The 21045-nt window shown below is 46.5% G+C and overlaps 1 protein-coding gene across 1 annotated transcript in view; it reads right to left on the bottom strand.

The window, feature by feature from the left end:
- RIMKLA (ribosomal modification protein rimK like family member A) overlaps positions 1–21045 on the bottom strand; it is a 63992-nt gene extending 42947 nt beyond the window's left edge. Inside the window, exon 1 of the mRNA XM_069741220.1 lies at positions 20423–21045. Within this exon, the coding sequence (XP_069597321.1) occupies positions 20423–20585 (163 nt within the window). The 5' untranslated portion in view covers positions 20586–21045. The remainder of the gene's footprint in view (positions 1–20422) is intronic.

Below are 21045 nucleotides of genomic sequence, written 5' to 3'. Positions count from 1 at the left end.
ATTGCAGCTCTGGAGAATAAGACAGGATGTAACTAATCCTGTCGCTGATCATTGCTCGGTAAATCAGCGCCGAATGACTTGATTGCCGCTCGCTACCGGTCTGAAATTGGCCAGTGCAACTGAGCTATAAGGATGATAAGTTAGTTTAGGAAATTATTCCTACAATATTTACAACCGAGTTTGCAACGTTAGGTAAAGAAAAATATGGCGGGGCGGTGTCCTTATACTAATACCATGTATAGATATGCGAAGGTCAATCTAGACATCAGATTTAGGAGCTTTTTGTTTTGCATTCAGGACTGTATCTTTAACAAAGCTGCCTCCGCTAAAGAAAATAAGTCTTCTACAACAACATAGACAGAGTTCTTTACTGTAAGAGCAGTGCGACTATGAAAGTCTCCGCAAAGGCATGCTGTCCTGGTGAATTCATTAACAGTATTCAAAAGGGGTCATTCTTGAGTGTAATAACATTACAAGTTATTGTTGCAAAATTTTTTGTAGAAGTCTAATTGATCCAGGGGTTTATTCTAATCATCATGCCTAGAGACAGGATTGGAAGAATGTAATTTTTTTATGATGGGGAACATTGACGGGCGAGGCTGCCTTCCTCTAGATCAGCATTTCAAGAAAATTGGATGAAATGGATAGACTTATACCTTTTTTTCAGCCTTAGACACTGTTTTACAGTATGATGTGCTTATGGTACAAACTGTGATACATATTAATGTCTGTAACATTCTATTTGCTCTTTAGAAACCACACACTGTATACCAAGCAGGAAAGTATGAGGCCGAGCCAAGACGGTCACTGCTGCAGCTACAGCATTGCCAGAGGATGAAAGGTAAAATAGACACATCTCTCGGTGAATCCTTTCTTATTCTCCAGGTTGCCAGCACTGCATGTAGGGGCGAAATAGGACCCCAGTAGATATTTAGAGATAACTTACAACTCTCGGTACTTGCATCTCTCCAGCCGTCATCACCAATATACACTCTCTTATTAATAGCAAAGCCATAACTGCTCAAAGGCTTGGCCTGCCAGTATAATGTAATGACCAGAGGTCCGAATAAGATCCAGTGAGTCACAAACCAAGACCAAGGCAGAAATCTCCAACGGTATTTACTCAAAGGCAAATTAATCAAGGTAATATGGAGAATATTAAGGCAGATGCACCCCAAAGATACACTAATTCAGCAGCAGCTGAAATCACTGTGCCACTCCAAGGTCTCCTGAGAACTGTGTACTACAACAGACTAGTAAGAAATTTACCTAACAGAGTAACTAACAAACAGGAAACAAGTGTAAATTGAATGTAGTGTTATTAAGGGAGCCCCTGGAATGGCACATTGAGTATAACTTACACAACTCTAATATAAGATACACCTCTAAAGTAACAATTTAACACTCTGAGCAGAGATACCCGGGTATCTATAACTATGGTACCGTATCCTGAGATGGATTTCCTCTCAGGCAGGAATCTGCAGAGGCTGTAGCCAGTTCATATCTTCAGCGCCAATAAGTTACAGCAAGCTCCTCTTGTCTTGTCGGCCGATGCCGAGCCCAAACGCCGGGGACTTAGTTAGTGGTCTCACGATGTAGTCTCTGCTTCTGTAGCTCCTAGGAATGCTTCCACGACAATCCGTCCGTCTCTGTATCAGCAGTCTGTCCAGACTTGTACCTCCACTCAATGCACAGGGAATCCACAGACTTCCAAATTCGTACTGGGTTCTTTGCAAAGTCTCCGTCTTTTCTTAGATAAAGGGTTAGCTCCTCTCCAGGAAACGTTAGCAACACAAGTCTCTCACAGAGTTAAACAAAAGGTTAGCTCTTCTCCAGGGGAACGTTAGCAACAAAAAGTCTCTCAAAAGCTTCTTTTCCTCCAAAAACACTTGCAGTAAATCCACACAGTCTCTTTTTAAGATCTCACAGCAGCTTCTCCTTTTCTTCCCGCCTTTTCTCTCTCAGCTCTCACTTCCTACTTTCACTTTACACTCGAGACACTAGACCCCACCCCGCAGCACACATTGTCTCTGGGAGGTCTGTCCTCTGCTGCAACAGGCAAAAACCACAGGGTCCTAGTGCCCTCTCAGTGGGACTACAGTTCACCCTCTTACATGCCACCCCACTAGAGGTTGGCGTCCTCGACATACCTTCCCACTCAAATTCATCTTGAGCATATCGCTGAGGCGGTATTCCTGCCGTAGATCGTGTAGTTCTCCTGAGTCCTACATCAACAGGTGCGACCTTAGAGGGAGCTAGAGTCTCTTCCGTGGTCGTGTTAGTGGGCGTAAGTGGAGTTGTCTCCTCCTGCGGCTCGATGTCCTGTGATACAGCGTCAGGACCAAGCAGTTGACCTGATGCACTCTCCTCAACAACATCCTCCATATCCCCAACATTCTCATCACCCGAGGCCAGATCGGTCACAGGGGGCAAATAAGCAGGCGCAGGAGTAAGCACACCATCAAACTCAAGATCATTCAGAGCTTCCGCCCCTTGGAACATGGCCTCTGGCTCTAGGGGGGTAGGCGCCGAATCTTCAAACCAGCACCGTTGTAACATGTTACGATGCAAATTACGGGTTGGCCCCCCTGTCCCCACCGGTTCGACCTCGTACACTGGAATCTCAGGGTTCACCTGTTTTTTTATCAGATACGGTATCGCCTCCCATCGGTCACTCAGCTTTCCTGACCGTCGTTTTGTCCTCACCAACACTCTGTCCCCCGGAGAGAACAGCTCTGTTTGTACAGGTCGCGTGTCCTTATGGACCACCTGTCGAAGGCGGTCGCCCACCACCTGATGCACCACCCTCAACCGCCGCCGATGCTCTCGTACCCACTCGGATGCAGTCCGAAGGGGGGCGGAGGAGGGATCTGGCATGTTCAAATCCTTAATGTCTCGGCCAGGTCTACCAAACATCAACATGTGTGGTGAGTAACCAGTAGTACTGTGCACCCTGTTATTGTAAGCCCACATCAATTCGGGGAGATACTCAGGCCAGCATGTCTGTTGCTGACTCTCTAAGGACCTCAACATTTGCAACAGGGTCCGATTAAAACGCTCACACGCCCCGTTACCCTGAGGGTGGTAAGGCGTTGTTCTCGACTGCTCGATACCATAGAGCTGGTGCAACTCTTTCATCAGCGTCCCCTGAAAGCAGGCCCCTTGATCTGAATGTATTCTCTGCGGACACCCGAACACTTGGAAGAAATGTCGGCACACTGCCTCAGCCGCCGACTTGGCCGTCTGATCTCTTGTCGGCACCGCTACAGCATACTTGGTAAAGTGATCTGTCATCACCAGGCAATAGGAGTACCCTGACGTAGAGTACCCTATCAACACGTAGTCAATCATGAGTAGCTCCAGTGGAGCTGAAGTCTTAATAGACTGTGTGGGAGCCCGCTGCTCAGGGCTTTTGTTGAGCCCACAAATTCGGCACTGACGACACGCGTCGGCCACCATCCCTCCCAACTCAGGGCAGTAGAGGACTCGCTGCAACCACTGAAGTGTCTTTTCACTTCCAAAATGGGCCCCCTTCTCATGCGCCTCACGAGCGACCACTGGCCCCATCCCCACAGGAATTATCAGTTGGTACCGATGCTGCAGCTCCGATGGCAGGTACACCTTACGATACAAAAGACCTTGCTCCACACACAATTTATCCCATTGTCGAAGGAGTTTCATTCCTTCCATGGACAACTGAGCCTTGTCCTCTGCACTGGGCCAGGCCTTGTTTTGTACCCAACGGCGCACAAGTGCAATGTCCGGACACTCATCCTGGACTCTTGTCCAATCTGAGGGTGTTTTACCCAGGACACAGGGCATCCCGGTGGCCACCCCACTTGAGTGTACCACACTTTGGAAGATAGGTATCTGCCCAAAAGCTGGAGTTTCAGTATCCTCAAGTTGTTCGTCAACATCTTCCCCGGATGACCCAAGGGGCACCCTTGACAATGCATCTGCATTGCCGTTCTCTCGACCAGAGCGAAATTTAATGCGGTAATTGAACTTGGCCAGTCTGGCGACCCACCGCTGCTCCAACGCCCCCAGTTTTGCATTCTCTAAGTGAGCTAGCGGGTTGTTATCTGTCATGACTAGCACCTCAGCTCCTGTTAGATACTCGGCGAAGCGTTCTGTCATTGCCCACACCAGGGCCAGCAATTCCAGCCGGAATGAGCTGTAGTTAGCCGGATTTCGCTCGGAGTCTCTTAAAGATCTGCTGCCATAAGAAATCACTCGTTCTCGGCCGTCCTGCACCTGGGCTAGTACTGCCCCCAACCCATGAAGACTACCATCGGTATACAACAAAAAAGGGGTGTCAAACCGGGCGTAGGTCAGCAATGGGGCACTCGTTAGGGCGGTTTTCACTCCATCAAATGCCTTTTTCTGTAGGGGCCCCCATGGAATGGGGCGATTTCGAGGACCCAGCGCTGTCCCTCTCAAAAGTTCATTCAAGGGACTCACCACTTGTGAGAATTTAGGCACAAACCGCCGATAGTATCCTGCTAGGCCCAGGAAGGCCCGCACTTCTCGCAGGTCATAAGGAGGTGGCCACTCTTGTACCGCCTTAATCTTACTGGCTAAAGGTAGTACCCCGTCCAGGGTCACCAGATGCCCCAAATATTCAATCTGGTTTCGTAACAGTTGACTTTTTTTGGCTTTATTTTCAGGCCGTAGCTCTTGAGCCGCCGGAGAACTTGACGCAGCTTCTCCAGATGATCATCAAATGAGGTTCCGAACACCACAATGTCGTCTAGATATATTAGGACTGATTCAAAATTTAGATCGCCCAAGCAATGTTCCATCAGGCGTTGGAAGGTTCCTGGAGCGGTAGCGAGGCCAAAGGGCATCCGGTTGAACTCAAAGAGCCCCATTGGCAAGACAAACGCCGTCTTGGCCCGATCTTTTTCAGCCATTGGGACCTGCCAGTACCCGCTTGCCAAATCCAACGTTGAGAAATACTTGGCCCGACCCAGGGCCGACAGGGATTCTTCAATATGGGGTAAAGGATATGCGTCCCGTACGGTGTGGGCATTCAATTTCCGATAGTCCACACAAAATCGGAGTGTCCCATCCTTCTTGCAGACCAAGACTACAGGGGCCGCCCAGGGACTCCGGCTCTCTCGGATCACTTGGTTGTCCAGCATACTGGCCACCATGCTCTTCACCTCTTGATAGAGCGCCGGAGGAATTTGACGATATCTTTCTCTAATGGGTGGAGTATCCCCCGTTGGAATCTCATGCTCAATCGTCTGGGTACACCCGAAGTCCTCTCCATGTCGGGAAAATGTCTCTTGATGTTCCCACAAAACTCTCTCCAACTCCTCCAACTGCACGGGGGTCAGCTTCTCCCGATCCACTCCCATCTGCTCCATGATCACATGAACATTCCATTCCTCCGTAGGAGGTTCAGTCCGGCCTACCTCGACCGCGAATGTCCAGGATGACTGTTGGTCTGGTCGCAATTCGAACCCTGCATTTTCCGGCACCTTCTCTGCCGGCACGAACAGTTCAGCCAGTATGGTCCCAGCGGGAATTGCAACAGCTTCATCTAAAACATTGATGCATCGGACCGGCACTCGTCCATTCTTCACAATCGCCAAAGACCGGGCCACATGTACCTTGGCAAATGAGGAACCCTCTCGGGCGGGCTCAAGTAGCACTTCAAGCCCATTCAATCTCTGTGCAGCTCCCACAGGCAGCATTAAGAGTTCCTCTTGTCTGGGTCCCAGCAGGATCGGGGCCCTCGAAGTCACTCGGACCCGGCCCACCCAGCCACCTGGGACCGCACTTTTCAGCAAGTCGCAACTCAGCACTAGACGGTGTAGAATTCTCTGTGTGGGTCGGTGTCTTGTCGCACGGGCCCAGTATCGGGGTCCTTCACTGGCATACATCTGGTGATTCAAATCTCGCAGCACGTTCATTCCGAGCGTCACTTCCATCCCTCTTCTAGGGGGGTGATCCACCAGTACTACCCCTTTCTGCCCCAGCTCTTGACCAAACATTTTTAGTTGCATCCACACGATCCCTTTGACTGACAATTGACCATTATTTGCGGCGGTCAGTCGTATCACTCGGCCATCCTCTGGAATCACTAGTCGACTGAAGTATCTCTCATATACTTCTAGAGGCATTATAGTACATTCGGATCCCGTGTCAACCAAGCACCTCATCTTCCGCCCTTCAAACTCTGCTTCTATCACTGGACTACATGCAAACAAATCTTGTTCATTCCGTCGAGGGCTTTGTGTGGGTGGGGCCGCTGCAGCTTGCCCTCTCATGGCAGCGGCCGGAAGTTTAAAGCCGGCGACGGGGTTTCTGGGGCTGTAAGCGCCCGGCAGTAACGCGAGATGTGTCCCTGGCGGCCACACTTCCAGCAGGTGATTGTTCCTCGTGGGCGAGGGCTTGACTCATTCTGATAGGACGACCTGGCCATTTGCGGGGTCACCGTTCTAGGGGGTGGGGCATGAGGTTCCCGTGAGGGGGTAGAGGCGGGATCAACTGTCAGTTGAGACAATTTCAGCTTCAACTCCTTCACCTCAGCACGCAAAGCTTGTACCACGCTTACAAGCCCCTCTCCCCCCGACCCTGATGACACACCTTCCTCCAGCTGGGCACTGTTCACTGACCCCTCGGGAACATAGGCTGATTTCTCTTCACTTTCCACTGCAGCTCGGTAAATCTGCCAGAAAGATAACTCTAGTGCAACCCGGGCCATTTCCAACAGCTTGTCCCGGAGAAGTCTATGGGCTAAACCGGTGATGAATTGGTCCCGGAGCAAGCGGTCTACCTCCCGGAACGCCCCCATGGCCCCCGGGTCTAGTCGCTGCATCTCATTCAACATCTCTTGTAAAATATTAGAGTACTGCATCAGGGACTCACACTCTCTCTGGGGATGATTAAAGAATAGGGACCGAAGCTGGGCCACACGCGCTCGGCCCCCCAAACTCCCCTCTAACAGTTCCAAAATCTTTTCTAATGTATCCCTCTCTGATTCTGGGCGCACCATCACCATACGCCTCATATCACCCTCCAGTGCATTTAATGCCAGCTCAGCACGTAACGCGGGGGTCAAATTACACATGCGCAGAATACTCCGGATTCTCTCAGCCCAATCTTGCAACGCCATATTGCGCCCATCGTATTTCGGCATGTGCTGAAGTAAAGCTCCTACAGGCACATACCCTCCCGGAGTCGCAGCGGCTGCCAGGGGAACCCCAACCCCCAAAGAGGATGCGGATACAGCGGGGTCATTTCCACCCTCGCCCTCGTCCATGACAAACACTGGATCCTGCCGACTACGCCAAAAATGTAATGACCAGAGGTCCGAATAAGATCCAGTGAGTCACAAACCAAGACCAAGGCAGAAATCTCCAACGGTATTTACTCAAAGGCAAATTAATCAAGGTAATATGGAGAATATTAAGGCAGATGCACCCCAAAGATACACTAATTCAGCAGCAGCTGAAATCACTGTGCCACTCCAAGGTCTCCTGAGAACTGTGTACTACAACAGACTAGTAAGAAATTTACCTAACAGAGTAACTAACAAACAGGAAACAAGTGTAAATTGAATGTAGTGTTATTAAGGGAGCCCCTGGAATGGCACATTGAGTATAACTTACACAACTCTAATATAAGATACACCTCTAAAGTAACAATTTAACACTCTGAGCAGAGATACCCGGGTATCTATAACTATGGTACCGTATCCTGAGATGGATTTCCTCTCAGGCAGGAATCCGCAGAGGCTGTAGCCAGTTCATATCTTCAGCGCCAATAAGTTACAGCAAGCTCCTCTTGTCTTGTCGGCCGATGCCGAGCCCAAACGCCGGGAACTTAGTTAGTGGTCTCACGATGTAGTCTCTGCTTCTGTAGCTCCTAGGAATGCTTCCACGACAATCCGTCCGTCTCTGTATCAGCAGTCTGTCCAGACTTGTACCTCCACTCAATGCACAGGGAATCCACAGACTTCCAAATTCGTACTGGGTTGTTAGCAAAGTCTCCGTCTTTTCTTAGATAAAGGGTTAGCTCCTCTCCAGGAAACGTTAGCAACACAAGTCTCTCACAGAGTTAAACAAAAGGTTAGCTCTTCTCCAGGGGAACGTTAGCAACAAAAAGTCTCTCAAAAGCTTCTTTTCCTCCAAAAACACTTGCAGTAAATCCACACAGTCTCTTTTTAAGATCTCACAGCAGCTTCTCCTTTTCTTCCCGCCTTTTCTCTCTCAGCTCTCACTTCCTACTTTCACTTTACACTCGAGACACTAGACCCCACCCCGCAGCACACATTGTCTCTGGGAGGTCTGTCCTCTGCTGCAACAGGCAAAAACCACAGGGTCCTAGTGCCCTCTCAGTGGGACTACAGTTCACCCTCTTACAATAAAGAGGTGGGCAGGATTTGCATTGATAGGACCCTGTTAGTTTGGATGCTGCTGCATCGTTAATGGTGTTAAGTCCTTTGATGAACGATTTTAGCACCAAAAAGGACAGCAGATTTAAGGTGACATTCATATATCCAGCAGTCATCCATTAGAAAGGATCCAGCAGCAATTCACTGAAAAAAAAGATGTGTAGACACAACTTTTTTGCATTGCAGTCGTTAGGGGTTAGAAACTAGGCAATTGCCCAGGGCCTCCACTATGTTAGGAACCCCCAGGGTTTTTATTCAGAGGTTAAAACTGCATAAGGACCTTGGGTGACATCGCGGTTATGTAGCTATGATGTCACCAAAGCTCCTGTAACTGCATGAGTCTAATGGGCAGCATGGTGGCTCAGTGGTTAGCACAGCAGCCTTGCAGCGCTGGAGTCCTGGGTTCAAACGCCACCAAGGACAACATCTGCAAAGAGTTTGTTTGTTCTCTCCGTGTTTGCGTGGGTTTCCTCCTGGTTCTCCGGTTTCCTCCCACATTTCAAAGACATACTGATAGGGAATTTAGATTGTGAGCCCATCGGGGACAGCGATGATAATATGTGCAAAACTGTAAAGTGCTGCGGAATATGTTAGCGCTATATAAAAATAAAAATTATTAATGAAACCAGGCTTGTATGTACCATATGTGCAGTGTGTGTTTATACAACCCCTGGCAAAAATTATGGAATCACCGGCCTTGGAGGATGTTCATTCAGTTGTTTAACCCCTTCACCCCCGGAGCTTTTTCCGCTTTTTCATTTTCGTTTTTTGCTCCCCTCCTCCCCAGAGCTATAACTTTTTTGTTTTTCCGTCAATATGGCCATGTGAGGGCTTATTTTTTGCGGGACGAGATGTACTTTTGAACGATACCATTGATTTTACCATGCCATGTAACAGAAAACGGGAAAAAAATTCCAAGTGTGATGAAATTGCAAAAAAAGTGCAATCTCACACTTGTTTTTTGTTTGGCTTTTTTGCTAGGTTCACTAAATTCTAAAACTAACCTGCCATTATGATTCTCCAGGTCAAACATGTCAAGGTTATTTTTCATCTAAGTGGTGAAAAAAAATTCCAGATTTTGCTAAAAAAAAAAAAAATAATGCGCGATTTTCCGATACCCGTAGCGTCTCCAATTTTCGTGATCTGGGGTCAGGTGAGGGCTTATTTTTTGCGTGCCGAGCTGGCGTTTTTAATGATACCATTTTGGTGTAGATATGTTCTTTTGATCGCCCGTTATTGCATTTTAATGCAATGTCGCGGCGACCAAAAAAACGTAATTTTGGCATTTTGATTTTTTTTCTCGCTACGTCATTTAGCGGTCAGGTTAATCGGGCGATTCTGAACGCGGCGATACCAAATATGTGTATGTTTGATTTTTTTTTAATTGTTTTATTTTGATTGAGGCGAAAGGGGGGTGATTTGAACTTTTATATATTTTTTATTTTTTTTATATTTTTAATCACTTTTTTTTTAATTTTGGCATGCTTCAATAGCCTCCATAGGAGGCTAGAAGCATGCATAACTCGATCGGCTCTTCTACATAGAGGTGAAGTACAGATCACCTCTATGTAGCAGAAATGCAGGGTTGCTTTGAACGCCGACCACAGGGTGGCGCTCAAAGCAATCGGCCATCAACAACCATAGAGGTCTCAAGGAGACCTCTGGTTGTTATGGCGATGCACTGCTGACCCCCGATCATGTGACGGGGGTCAGCAGTGTGAGCAATTCCGGCCGCGCGGCCGGGAGCGCTAGTTAAATGCCGCTGTCAGCGCTTGACGGCGGCATTTAACTAGTTAATGGGCGCGGGCGGATCGCGATTCCGCTCGCGCTCATTGCGCGCACATGTCAGCTGTACAAAACAGCTGACTTGTCGCGGCTTTGAGGTGGGCTCACTGCCGGAGCCCACCTCAAAGCAGGGGATCTGCCAGCTGACGTACTATTCCGTCAGCTGGCAGAAAGGGGTTAATTTTATAGAAAAAAAGCAGATCACAGACGTGGCACAAAACTAAAGTCATTTCAAATGGCAACTTTCTGGCCTTAATAAACACTAAAAGAAACCAAGAACAAAAAATGTGGTAGTCAGTAATGGTTACTTTTTATAACCAAGCATAGGGGAAAAATTATGGAATCACCCTGTAAATTTTCATACCCAAAAATAACACCTGCATCAAATTAGATCTGCTCGTTAGTCTGCATCTAAAAAGGAGTGATCACACTGTTGTCAATTCTGTTGTCGAACTCCCTCCTGTGGTCGTGAATGGTACTTCGGCGAGTTCTGTCCATGGACTCCCTCTGGTGGCTGTGAGTGAAGCTGCTGCTTCTGAGGTTCCTTACACAGGTGACGTGGTTTATCCTTTGGTTGGCTGCTCTATTTAACTCCACTCAGATGTTACTCCATGCCAGCTGTCAATGTTCCTGCATTGGTTCAGTTCGCTCTTGGATCTTTCTGGTGACCTGTCTTCTCCAGCAGAAGCTAAGTTCCTGATAGTTATTATTGTTCATTGTTTCCTTGTCCAGCTGGTTATCATGATTTTGTCTTGCTAGCTGGAAGCTCTGGGATGCAGAGTGGCATCTCCGCACCGTTAGTCGGTGCGGAGGTCTTTTTGCACACTCTGCGTGGTCTTTTGTAGTTTTTTGTGCTGACCGCAAAGATACCTTTCCTATCCTCTGTCTGTTTAGTAAGTCTGGCCTCCCTTTGCTGAAACCTGTTTCATTTCTGCGTTTGTGACTTTCATCTTTACTCACAGTCAGTATATGTGGGGGGCTGCCTTTTCCTTTGGGGAATTTCTCTGAGGCAAGGTAGGCTCTATTTTCTATCTCTAGGGCTAGCTAGCTCTTAGGCTGTGAAGAGGCGTCTAGGGAGAGTCAGGAACGCTCCACGGCTATTTCTAGTTGTTGTGATAGGATTAGGGCCTGCGGTCAGCAGAGCTCCCACATCCCAGAGCTTGTCCTGTGGGAGTTTAACTATCAGGTCGTGCCGGGTGCTCCTAACCACCAGGTCATAACATCACACCTTGGAGAGTTGCTGCACCAGGTGGACTGACATGAATCATGGCTGCAACATGTCAAATGAAACAAAGGAGAGGATTATCAAACTATTAAAAGAGGGTAAATCATCAGCAATGTTGCAAAAGATGTTGGTTGTTCAGTCAGCTGTGTCTAAAATCTGGACCAAACACAAACAACATGGGAAGGTTGTTAAAGGCAAACATACTGGTAGACCAAGGAAGACATCATAGCATCAAGACCGGAAAAGTTTTGTGCCATGTCTGTGATCTGCTTTTTTTCTATAAAATTAAACAACTGAATAAACATCCTCCAAGGCTGGTGATTCCATAATTGTTGCCAGGGGTTATACATGTGTATGTGCAATGTATGTGTGTGATACGATTATATTGGAATAAATATTGATTTTTTTGCTTAACAATAAATGTGGATGGTTCTTCATAGAAAAAAATAAGCTATAACCCATCTTTCAGAGCAAAAAATAATATAGCAACCGGTCTTATTTTGGGGGAAACACAGTATGTAAAAAATTTACCCATTTATACCGTAGTATTATTCATACTGTTCCCGAATTCCCTTAGAAGAAAGAATCCCGTCTCGCAGACTGCTGCAAGACTTGTCAATTTCCAAAAGGAAATATGTTTTAGGCAGAACTGATGACACTCAGATCTACCTTTCTGGCCCAGACGTCACCTCCCTGCTGTCCAGAATCCTGGAGTGTCTATCAGCCATATCCTCCTTCTTCTCCTCTCACTTCCTCAACCTCAGTGTGGACAAATCTGAACTCCTCATCATTCCTCCATCTCATAGATCTTCCTTACCTGACCTATCTATCGCATTAAAGGACATCCCCCGTACCGGATGCCCGCTGCCTCGGAGTAACCCTCGACTCTGCCCTGTCCTTCAAACCGCACATCCAAGCTCTTTCCACCTCCTGTCGCCTCAAGCTCAAAAATATCTCCAGAATCCATCCTTTCCACAACAGTCAACCTACTAAAATGCTTGTGCATGCCCTCATCATCTCCCGCCTCGACTACTGCAACATCCTTTTCTATGACCTCCCTGCTGACACCCTTGCACCTCTCCAGTCCATCCTTAACTCTGCTGCCCGACTAATTCATCTCTCTCCTCGCTACTCCTCCGCTTCCCACCTCTGCAAATCTCTTCACTGGCTCCCATTCCCTCAGCGTATCCAGTTCAAATTACTAACACTGACCTATAAAGCCATCCACAACCTGTCTCCTCCATATATCTCTGAACTAATCTCCCGATATCTTCCCTCACGTAATCTCCGGTCCTCCCAAGACCTCCTTCTCTCCTCCACACTTATTCGCTCCACACCCAACCGCATCCAAGTCTTCTCCCGAATATCCCCCGTCCTCTGGAATTCTTTGCCCCAACAAGTCCGACTATCAACCACATTGGGATCCTTCAGACGGAACCTGAAAACCCATCTCTTCAGGAAAGCCTACAGCCTGCACTGACCCCGCTGCCTCCTCACCACCACCAAAGCTACGGCCTCACCAACACCGGAGCTCCTGCAACCCTCAACCTACTGTCTCCTTCCCCATAATCCTGTAGAATGTAAGCCCGCAAGGGCAGGGTCCTCGCCCCTCTGTATCAGTCTGGCATTGTTAGTTTGCTTACTGTAAGTAATATCTGTAATTAGTATGTAACCCCTTCTCATGTACAGCACCGTGGAATCAACGATGTATAAATAATAATAATAATAATAACTGTACAATGACATTGAATGACAATGATTAAATATTGCCATTTTTCTATTTTCACAATATACCCATATTGGTTTGGTTTTTTTTACAGAAGACGCAGCCATGGGTGTCTGAGTTTAGTAAGCTTTTTAGAAATCGTCAGCAATCATTTTGCCTGCAAAATAGTCTATTTCTAATCCTTATCTAAAGAAATCGACTCCGGCAGCGGACTGTATTCAGCGCTACAGTAGTTACTCAGCTGTTTTCCAGGAAGCTCAGTTACTGATTAATTAAACTTGTCCGATAATAAAAAAACAGATATAGTTCAAGAAGCATGACACATAAGTGACAAATGACTAATGTTAGTTAATCGCCAATTATCAATTAATTAAAATATATTCTAGCAATTATGTCAGACGGATTAATGTGTTTTGTGACACAATAACATTGAAAGAGATCAAAGGTTTACCCCCCTGGGTCGCCTTCACTGTGTACACAAACACTTTGGCTCATCTATATGGGCCAGCTAATTTAGATGTGGGGTAAACTGCAGTACCAGGCACGGCCACAGCCATATGTGCAGCGCTGTTCCTGTTCACACAATGACTGACATGTCAGTGCCCTATGCACGGCGATGCAGTACCATGATTTAGCTCAGACCTCTTCCTAATCACCATCAAATATTGATAGTCTACCCTAAGAATAGACCATTTAATATTTACATTTTAGAAAGTCCCTTTAAAAGGGGTCATCCTATGCAAACATAGGTCCTGCACAGAATATGGCGAACTGTACGTGTAAATCTGTGGGTTAGCAGAGGAGATCCTTAGTAAGATTCTATGGGTTAATTAAGCCAAACAAGCCCTTCAAATCCCTAGAAATGTCTATATAGACATAAAATTGAACAATGATGATGATTATTTTTATTATATACTAGCTTTGTACAATAGATGTTTTAATATAAATATACATTTTGTATTATCAGAGAATTACTTATTGTTTAAATCATTGTTTTTTTTGTGTTAACTGTATTATTTTTCATTTTTTTAGCATTGCTTTTTTTCACAACAATATACTGTATGTATTAAGTTAGAAATCTTGCAATTTTCATACTGGCCACTAGGGCAATGTTAGACTCATACTTCCTGTTTTTTGCAGAAGGCTCATTATCATCAGAGTCAGAATCATAATGACAGGTAATTCCTTAATACACAGTTGATAACACAAGATCCACCAATCACAATGAGAGATGTCACATCTCACCTCCTCCCCCTCCCTTCACGATGCCCTTTGTACACGCTGATTAGATGCTTCAATACAAAAGATAGGGTCTATGGCTGCTAATATGGATTTGCTGAAAGAACATGAGGTAGAAGTCTGGTATAATTCCAATATTCAGTGCGAAAATAGCAAGATTTCTATTTTTTTTTTAATACAGATCATGATATGAGAAATATAAAAAAAAAAGTAAAACGAAAAGAAAAAAAATTCACATATAGACCTGATTTAAAGGGAATCTGTCAGTAAGTGTGCCCCCTTCAATTTATATTTATATGTGCCCAGCATGCTCAAATTTAACAAATTATTTCTTTTATAGTATCATTATTTTGCCTGAATCTTGATAAATCCCTTTTTTTGTTGGGGTATGGAAAAGAATTGCTAAGTGCTATGGGCGGGGAAATGCACTTACTGAAACTCTGTATCCTCGGTTATTTATATTATTGGCTCCTCCCTCTGTCTATTGTGTGGGGGTCAAACTTACTAATAGATTCCCTTTAAGCAGAAAGTAATTTTCTGATTGCACATTCCCTTTAAATATGGATAGAATAGTATTATATTAAAACAAAACGGCAGGCATATGTCCAGCTTCCTCCAGATAATGAGTCAAAACTAAATTATTTAATGGATCGTTCAGTCAATCGTATCTGGGGATATCCACTATGGATTTTGCCACAACTTCTGTATAATATCCGTTGCAAAATCTTCTAGGAATTGACTTATTGTGGATCCAAAATGTCAAAATGACTTTGTATCTAGAATGGATGAAATTTATTAAAGGGGTTGTCCAGGCTTGAGGCTCAAGTCACACTGCGCGCTGTCAGGATTCTCCGGTGCTGGCGCCAAGTGTGGGCAGTCATATGACCCCAGGTATGCAATTTGCATTCACATAGTCACCTGCCAACTAGACGTGCAATAGAGTACAAGTGAATTGAAAAAGTCTAGTCGGAATGTGGCTGAGAGTGTACAAATCACATACTTGCGGCGCTGGAGAGTCCTGACAGTGTGCAGTGCGCGCACTGTGAGGATTCACAAGTCTGGAGTCACATAGAGCAACTGCACGCATGAGTCCCACTCTAAACCGAAAAATGAAATCACCTTATCGTTTATAGTGCATAAATGCTGATGCCTTTGAATATAATAATATATTTTACTACTATATTTTCCACAAATTTTAGGAACCCGTATAATGGAAACCTTGACACAATTCTCACTGACACTTCTCCATATCAGTGCATTTATATATTACTAGATGGCGGCCCGATTCTAACGTATCGAGTATTCTAGAATATGTAGGTAGTATACAGCACAGGCTACATACTATATTGCACAGTGACGTAGTATATAACACAACCGACGTAGTATCTAACATAGCTACGTAGTATATAACAGAGCTACGTAGTATATAACACAGTCACGTAGTATATAACATAGCCACGTAGTGTATTGCACAGGTATGTAGTATATTGGTCAGCCACGTAGTATATAACACAGTCACGTAGTATATTGCACAGCTACGTAGTGTATTGGTCAGCAACGTAGTATATAGCAGAGCCACGTAGTATATTGCATAGCTACATAGTATATTTCACAGCCACGTAGTATATAACAGAGCCACGTAGTATATTGCACAGTCGACGTACAATATAACAGAACCACGTAGTATATTGCACAGCCACGTAGTATATAATAGAGCCACGTAGTATATTACACAGCTACGTAGTATATAACACAGAGCACGTAGTATATTGCACAGCCATGTTGTATATTGTCCAGCTACATAGTAAATAGCAGAGATGTATGTAACGCAGCCCACGTAGTATATAGCAATGTGGGCACTATATGCATGGTTAAAAAAGACTTAAAATAAAAAATAAACATATACTCACCTTCCGAAGGCCCCTTGAAGTCCTGGCCCTGTGTGCGGTGCACGCGGCAGCTTCCGGTCCCAGGATTGGCATGAGCGCAGGACCTGTAATGACGTTGCGGTCACATGACTGTGACGTCATGGCAGGTCCTTCTCGCATAGCAGCCTTGGCACCGGAACCTGCCACTTGCAATGCCGAGGACAGGACGCCACGTCGGACGGTGAGAATACCCATTTTTTTATTATTATTATTATTTGTAACATTAGATCTTTTTACTATTGATGCTGCATACGCAGCATCAATAGTAAAAAGTTGGTCACACAGGGTTAATAGCTGCGGTAACGGAGTGCGTTACACCGCGGTCCGTTAACTCTGGCATTAACCCTGTGTGAGCTCTCAGCGCTGACTGCAGGGCAGTAAAGCAGCGGCCATTTCGCTGCCAGACTATGGCCGTCGCTGATTGGTTGTGGCAATGGTCGTGGGCGTTTTGCCACGACCAATCAGCGACTTGGATTTCCATGACAGACAGAGGCCGTGACCAATGAATATCCATGACAGACAGACAGAAAGACAGACAGACGGAAGTAACCCTTAGACAATTAAATAGTAGATTAACTAGCAGCAAAAAAACCTAAATCTGCATATACTCTATTGACTTCTATGGGAGAGCGTTGTGAGCATGCTCTGTGAGGAAGGCAGAGATCGATGTACAGTATGGAGAAAGAAAGCGGACTCAATGTTATCTGGCTCCATACTTATGTTACCTTCCATTGAGATCTGCTCCACTGATCAGAAAGGAATGACATCGCCCAATGTGCACACCACACGCTGGAAAGTGTCAGCCCTTTTTTTTTCACATTCATTTTCCCAATAAAGATCCCCTTTAAGACATCCATGTTTAAAATAAAGAAATAAATCAATCTGATACAATATAACAAACCGAGCATAACATAAATAATATATAAATAAAAGACATAAATTCATAAATACCACATGACATCAGCTACAATCAATCTTCTGCAATGTAATAAACTGCACATAAATAATAAGGAAATAAATATAAACAATTTATAAATAACACATGGAACATCAGCCTCACTAAATAAGATGTATAAACTCACTATAAAGCCACATTCACACACTCAGTATTTTGTCAGTAGTTTATATCAGTATTTGTAAGCCAAAACCAGGAGTGGGTGATAAATGCAGAAGTGGTGCATATGTTTCTCTTATACTTTTCCTCTGATTGTTCCACTCCTGGTTTTGGCTTATAAATACTGATGTAAAATACTGACCAAATACTGCTAGTGTGAACGTGGCCTAAGAGTAGAAAGGAAGAAGGGCGATGTTCGCTTTGGGTGAGTTTCCCCTTCTATTGGATGCTAACACTGCAGAGCCTGTGGAGAGGGGTAGCCCATTGGGAAAGGCGATGGGGCCATCGTAAACTAAGGCTACTGCAGACTAAAGAACAAACACTGTGTAACTACTACAGCCTTATATATATGGGTTTATGTGGGTCAACCACAACCATAACAGAAAAAAAATAAAAAATAAATGAGACTAATGCAGGTTGTTCAGCATTTTTTAGACCGGGGTCAGCTCACTGCTCTGGCTCTGTATCTCATGGGCAGAAATACCTGGGTCAGCTTATTGCTCTGTATCTCTGGGGTGGAAATACGTGGGTTAGCTTACTGCTCTGGCTCTGTATCTCAGGGGCGGACACACCTGGGTTAGCTTACTGCTCTGGTTCTGTATCTCAGAGGTGGACACACCTCGGTTAGCTTACCGCTCTGGCTCTGTATCTCAGGGATGGACACACCTGGGTTAGCTTACTGCTCTGGCTCTGTATCTCAGGGGCGGACACACCTGGCTTAGCTTACTGCTCTGGCTCTGTATCTCAGAGGTGGATACACCCGGGTTAGCTTACTGCTCTAGCTCTGTATCTCAGGGGTGGATACACCTGGGTTAGCTTACTGCTCTGGCTCTGTATCTCAGGGGCAGACACACATGGGTTAGCTTACTGCTCTGGCTCTGTATCTCAGGGGCGGACACACCTGGGTTAGCTTACTGCTCTGGTTCTGTATCTCAGAGGTGGACACACCTCGCATAGCTTACCGCTCTGGCTCTGCATCTCAGGGGTGGACACACCTGGCTTAGCTTACTGCTCTGGCTCAGTATCTCAGGGGCAGACACACATGGGTTAGCTTACTGCTCTGGCTCTGTATCTCAGGGGCGGACACACCTGGGTTAGCTTACTGCTCTGGTTCTGTATCTCAGAGGTGGACACACCTCGCATAGCTTACCGCTCTGGCTCTGCATCTCAGGGGTGGACACACCTGGCTTAGCTTACTGCTCTGGCTCAGTATCTCAGGGGCAGACACACCTGGCTTAGCTTACTGCTCTGGCTCTGTATCTCAGGGGCGGACACACCTGGGTTAGCTTACTGCTCTGGTTCTGTATCTCAGAGGTGGACACACCTCGGATAGCTTACCGCTCTGGCTCTGCATCTCAGGGGCGGACACACCTGGCTTAGCTTACTGCTCTGGCTCTGTATCTCAGGGGCGGACACACCTGGGTTAGCTTACTGCTCTGGTTCTGTATCTCAGAGGTGGACACACCTCGGATAGCTTACCGCTCTGGCTCAGTATCTCAGGGGCGGACACACCTGGCTTAGCTTACTGCTCTGGCTCTGAATCTCAGGGGTGGACACACCTGGGTTAGCTTACTGCTCTGGCTCTGTATCTCAGAGGTGGATACACCTGGGTTAGCTAACGCTCTGGCTCTGTATCTCAGGGGTGGATACACCTGGGTTAGCTTTCTGCTCTGGCTCAGTATCTCAGGGGTGGACACACCTGGCTTAGCTTACTGCTCTGGCTCTGTATCTCAGGGGTGGACACACCTGGGTTAGCTTACTGCTCTGGCTCTGTATCTCAGAGGTGGATACACCTGGGTTAGCTAACGCTCTGGCTCTGTATCTCAGGGGCGGATACACCTGGGTTAGCTTTCTGCTCTGGCTCAGTATCTCAGGGGCGGACACACCTGGCTTAGCTTACTGCTCTGGCTCTGTATCTCAGGGGTGGACACACCTGGGTTAGCTTACTGCTCTGGCTCTGTATCTCAGAGGTGGATACACCCGGGTTAGCTAACTGCTCTGGCTCTGTATCTCAGGGGTGGACACACCTGGGTTAGCTTACTGCTCTGGCTCTGTATCTCAGGGGCGGATACACCTGGGTTAGCTTACTACTCTGGCTCTGTATCTCAGGGGCAGACACACCTGGGTTAGCTTACTGCCCTGGCTCTATATCTCAGAGGCGGACACACCTGGGTTAGCTTACTGCTCTGGCTCTGTATCTCAGGGGCGGACACACCTGGGTTAGCTTACTGCTCTGGCTCTGTATCTCAGAGTTGGACACACCTGGGTTAGCTTACTGCTCTGGCTCTGTATCTCAGGAGTGGACACACCTGGGTTAGCTTACTGCTCTGGCTCTGTATCTCAGGAGCGGACATACCATTGCATTGGTGCAACCAGGAGCCCAATAGGTTAGTGGGCCCACTACCATGTTAAAAGTGGTTTCATACTAGCAATCAGATTGCATGCAAGGATGTAAACTAATAAACTTTGCAGGTCAGAATTACTGGTGTATTATTAGATAGAAAAAATTAAGTGCTTTATGGTGAGTTATGGGATAAGAAAGGGCCCAAATCCAGTTCTTCCACAAGCGCCCACTACTATCTGTGTCTGCCCTCGCTGTGCCTAAATACCCTGGGTAAGGCAGAATGGTTTGTGTGACCTCTTTTCCTCCCAGGACCCACTATTATATACGCTGCAAATAATTAAGGTAACATTTTAATAAACTGAATGGAAACAATTTGTAATTGTATCAAACTAGTTGTAAAATGTTGCTGATTAACCCAAGTGCATGGCCTGAAGGACCGGCTTTGAAGTACCATTGTCAGTGCAGAAAGGCTAATGAAAAACTCTTGGAAAGCAGAGTCCTCTGTAATTAAATTGCAATGAGTTTCAGAAGATGCACTCAAGTTATGTACGTTAGTAAAAGGATGGCTCTGCAGGGTGAGAGCATAGTGCCCCCCACCCTAACTGCAGGGGTCCACCAAGGAGGTACTCTATGGATGAAAGTCAGAGATCTTACCCAGCTTGCCATCAATGACAGTGAGGGCAATCTGATCCATTAACACCAATGTGAAGTCCAGCTCCTGTTCGGTGCAGCGCTGCTTCAGTGCTTCCAGGATGTGCATCTGAGGATAGTCCTCCAGGATATTCCTGTCTGTCAGGAGCCACAGCTGAGAGCACATGGTGGAGGCAGCCAGGGCCAGCCAAAGACAAAAAGCAAGAATGTGTGCAGAGAATAAAGCAAGGTCAGCAGTGCCTTCCTCCAGCAGCAGCAGCAGGGCCTGTGTGCAAGCAGCTAAGTGCAGGCATAAGAGGAGCCCAGGGTGCAGCAGCCATGCACCACCTATACACCAGCAGAGGGGGGCTGTGGGAGCCACACTTCACCATGCAAGATGCAGTGGGCAAACCCCTTGATGCAATCAATATGGGCGGACCCTGAGCACATCCGTGGCAGAGCCCACCCTGCAGGCACTTTCCTGGCTGCCTCCGATCTGCCTGCTCTTTCTATGTGTCACTGCTTTTATTTGCACTTCATAGATCACGTCCCCCCAGTAAAGAGCAGCGGGATCACCGGGCGCAGGATCCAGTTACCTGCAGCTCCCGAGCGAGGACTCCCAGGGAAAGGTTCCAGCGCTGATGAGC

This window comes from Ranitomeya imitator, chromosome 10 (genome assembly GCF_032444005.1).
Source record: "Ranitomeya imitator isolate aRanImi1 chromosome 10, aRanImi1.pri, whole genome shotgun sequence".
NCBI classification, from domain to species: domain Eukaryota; kingdom Metazoa; phylum Chordata; class Amphibia; order Anura; family Dendrobatidae; genus Ranitomeya; species Ranitomeya imitator.
Note: the sequence above shows the minus strand (reverse complement) of the source record. Positions and strands in the feature narration are given on the sequence as shown.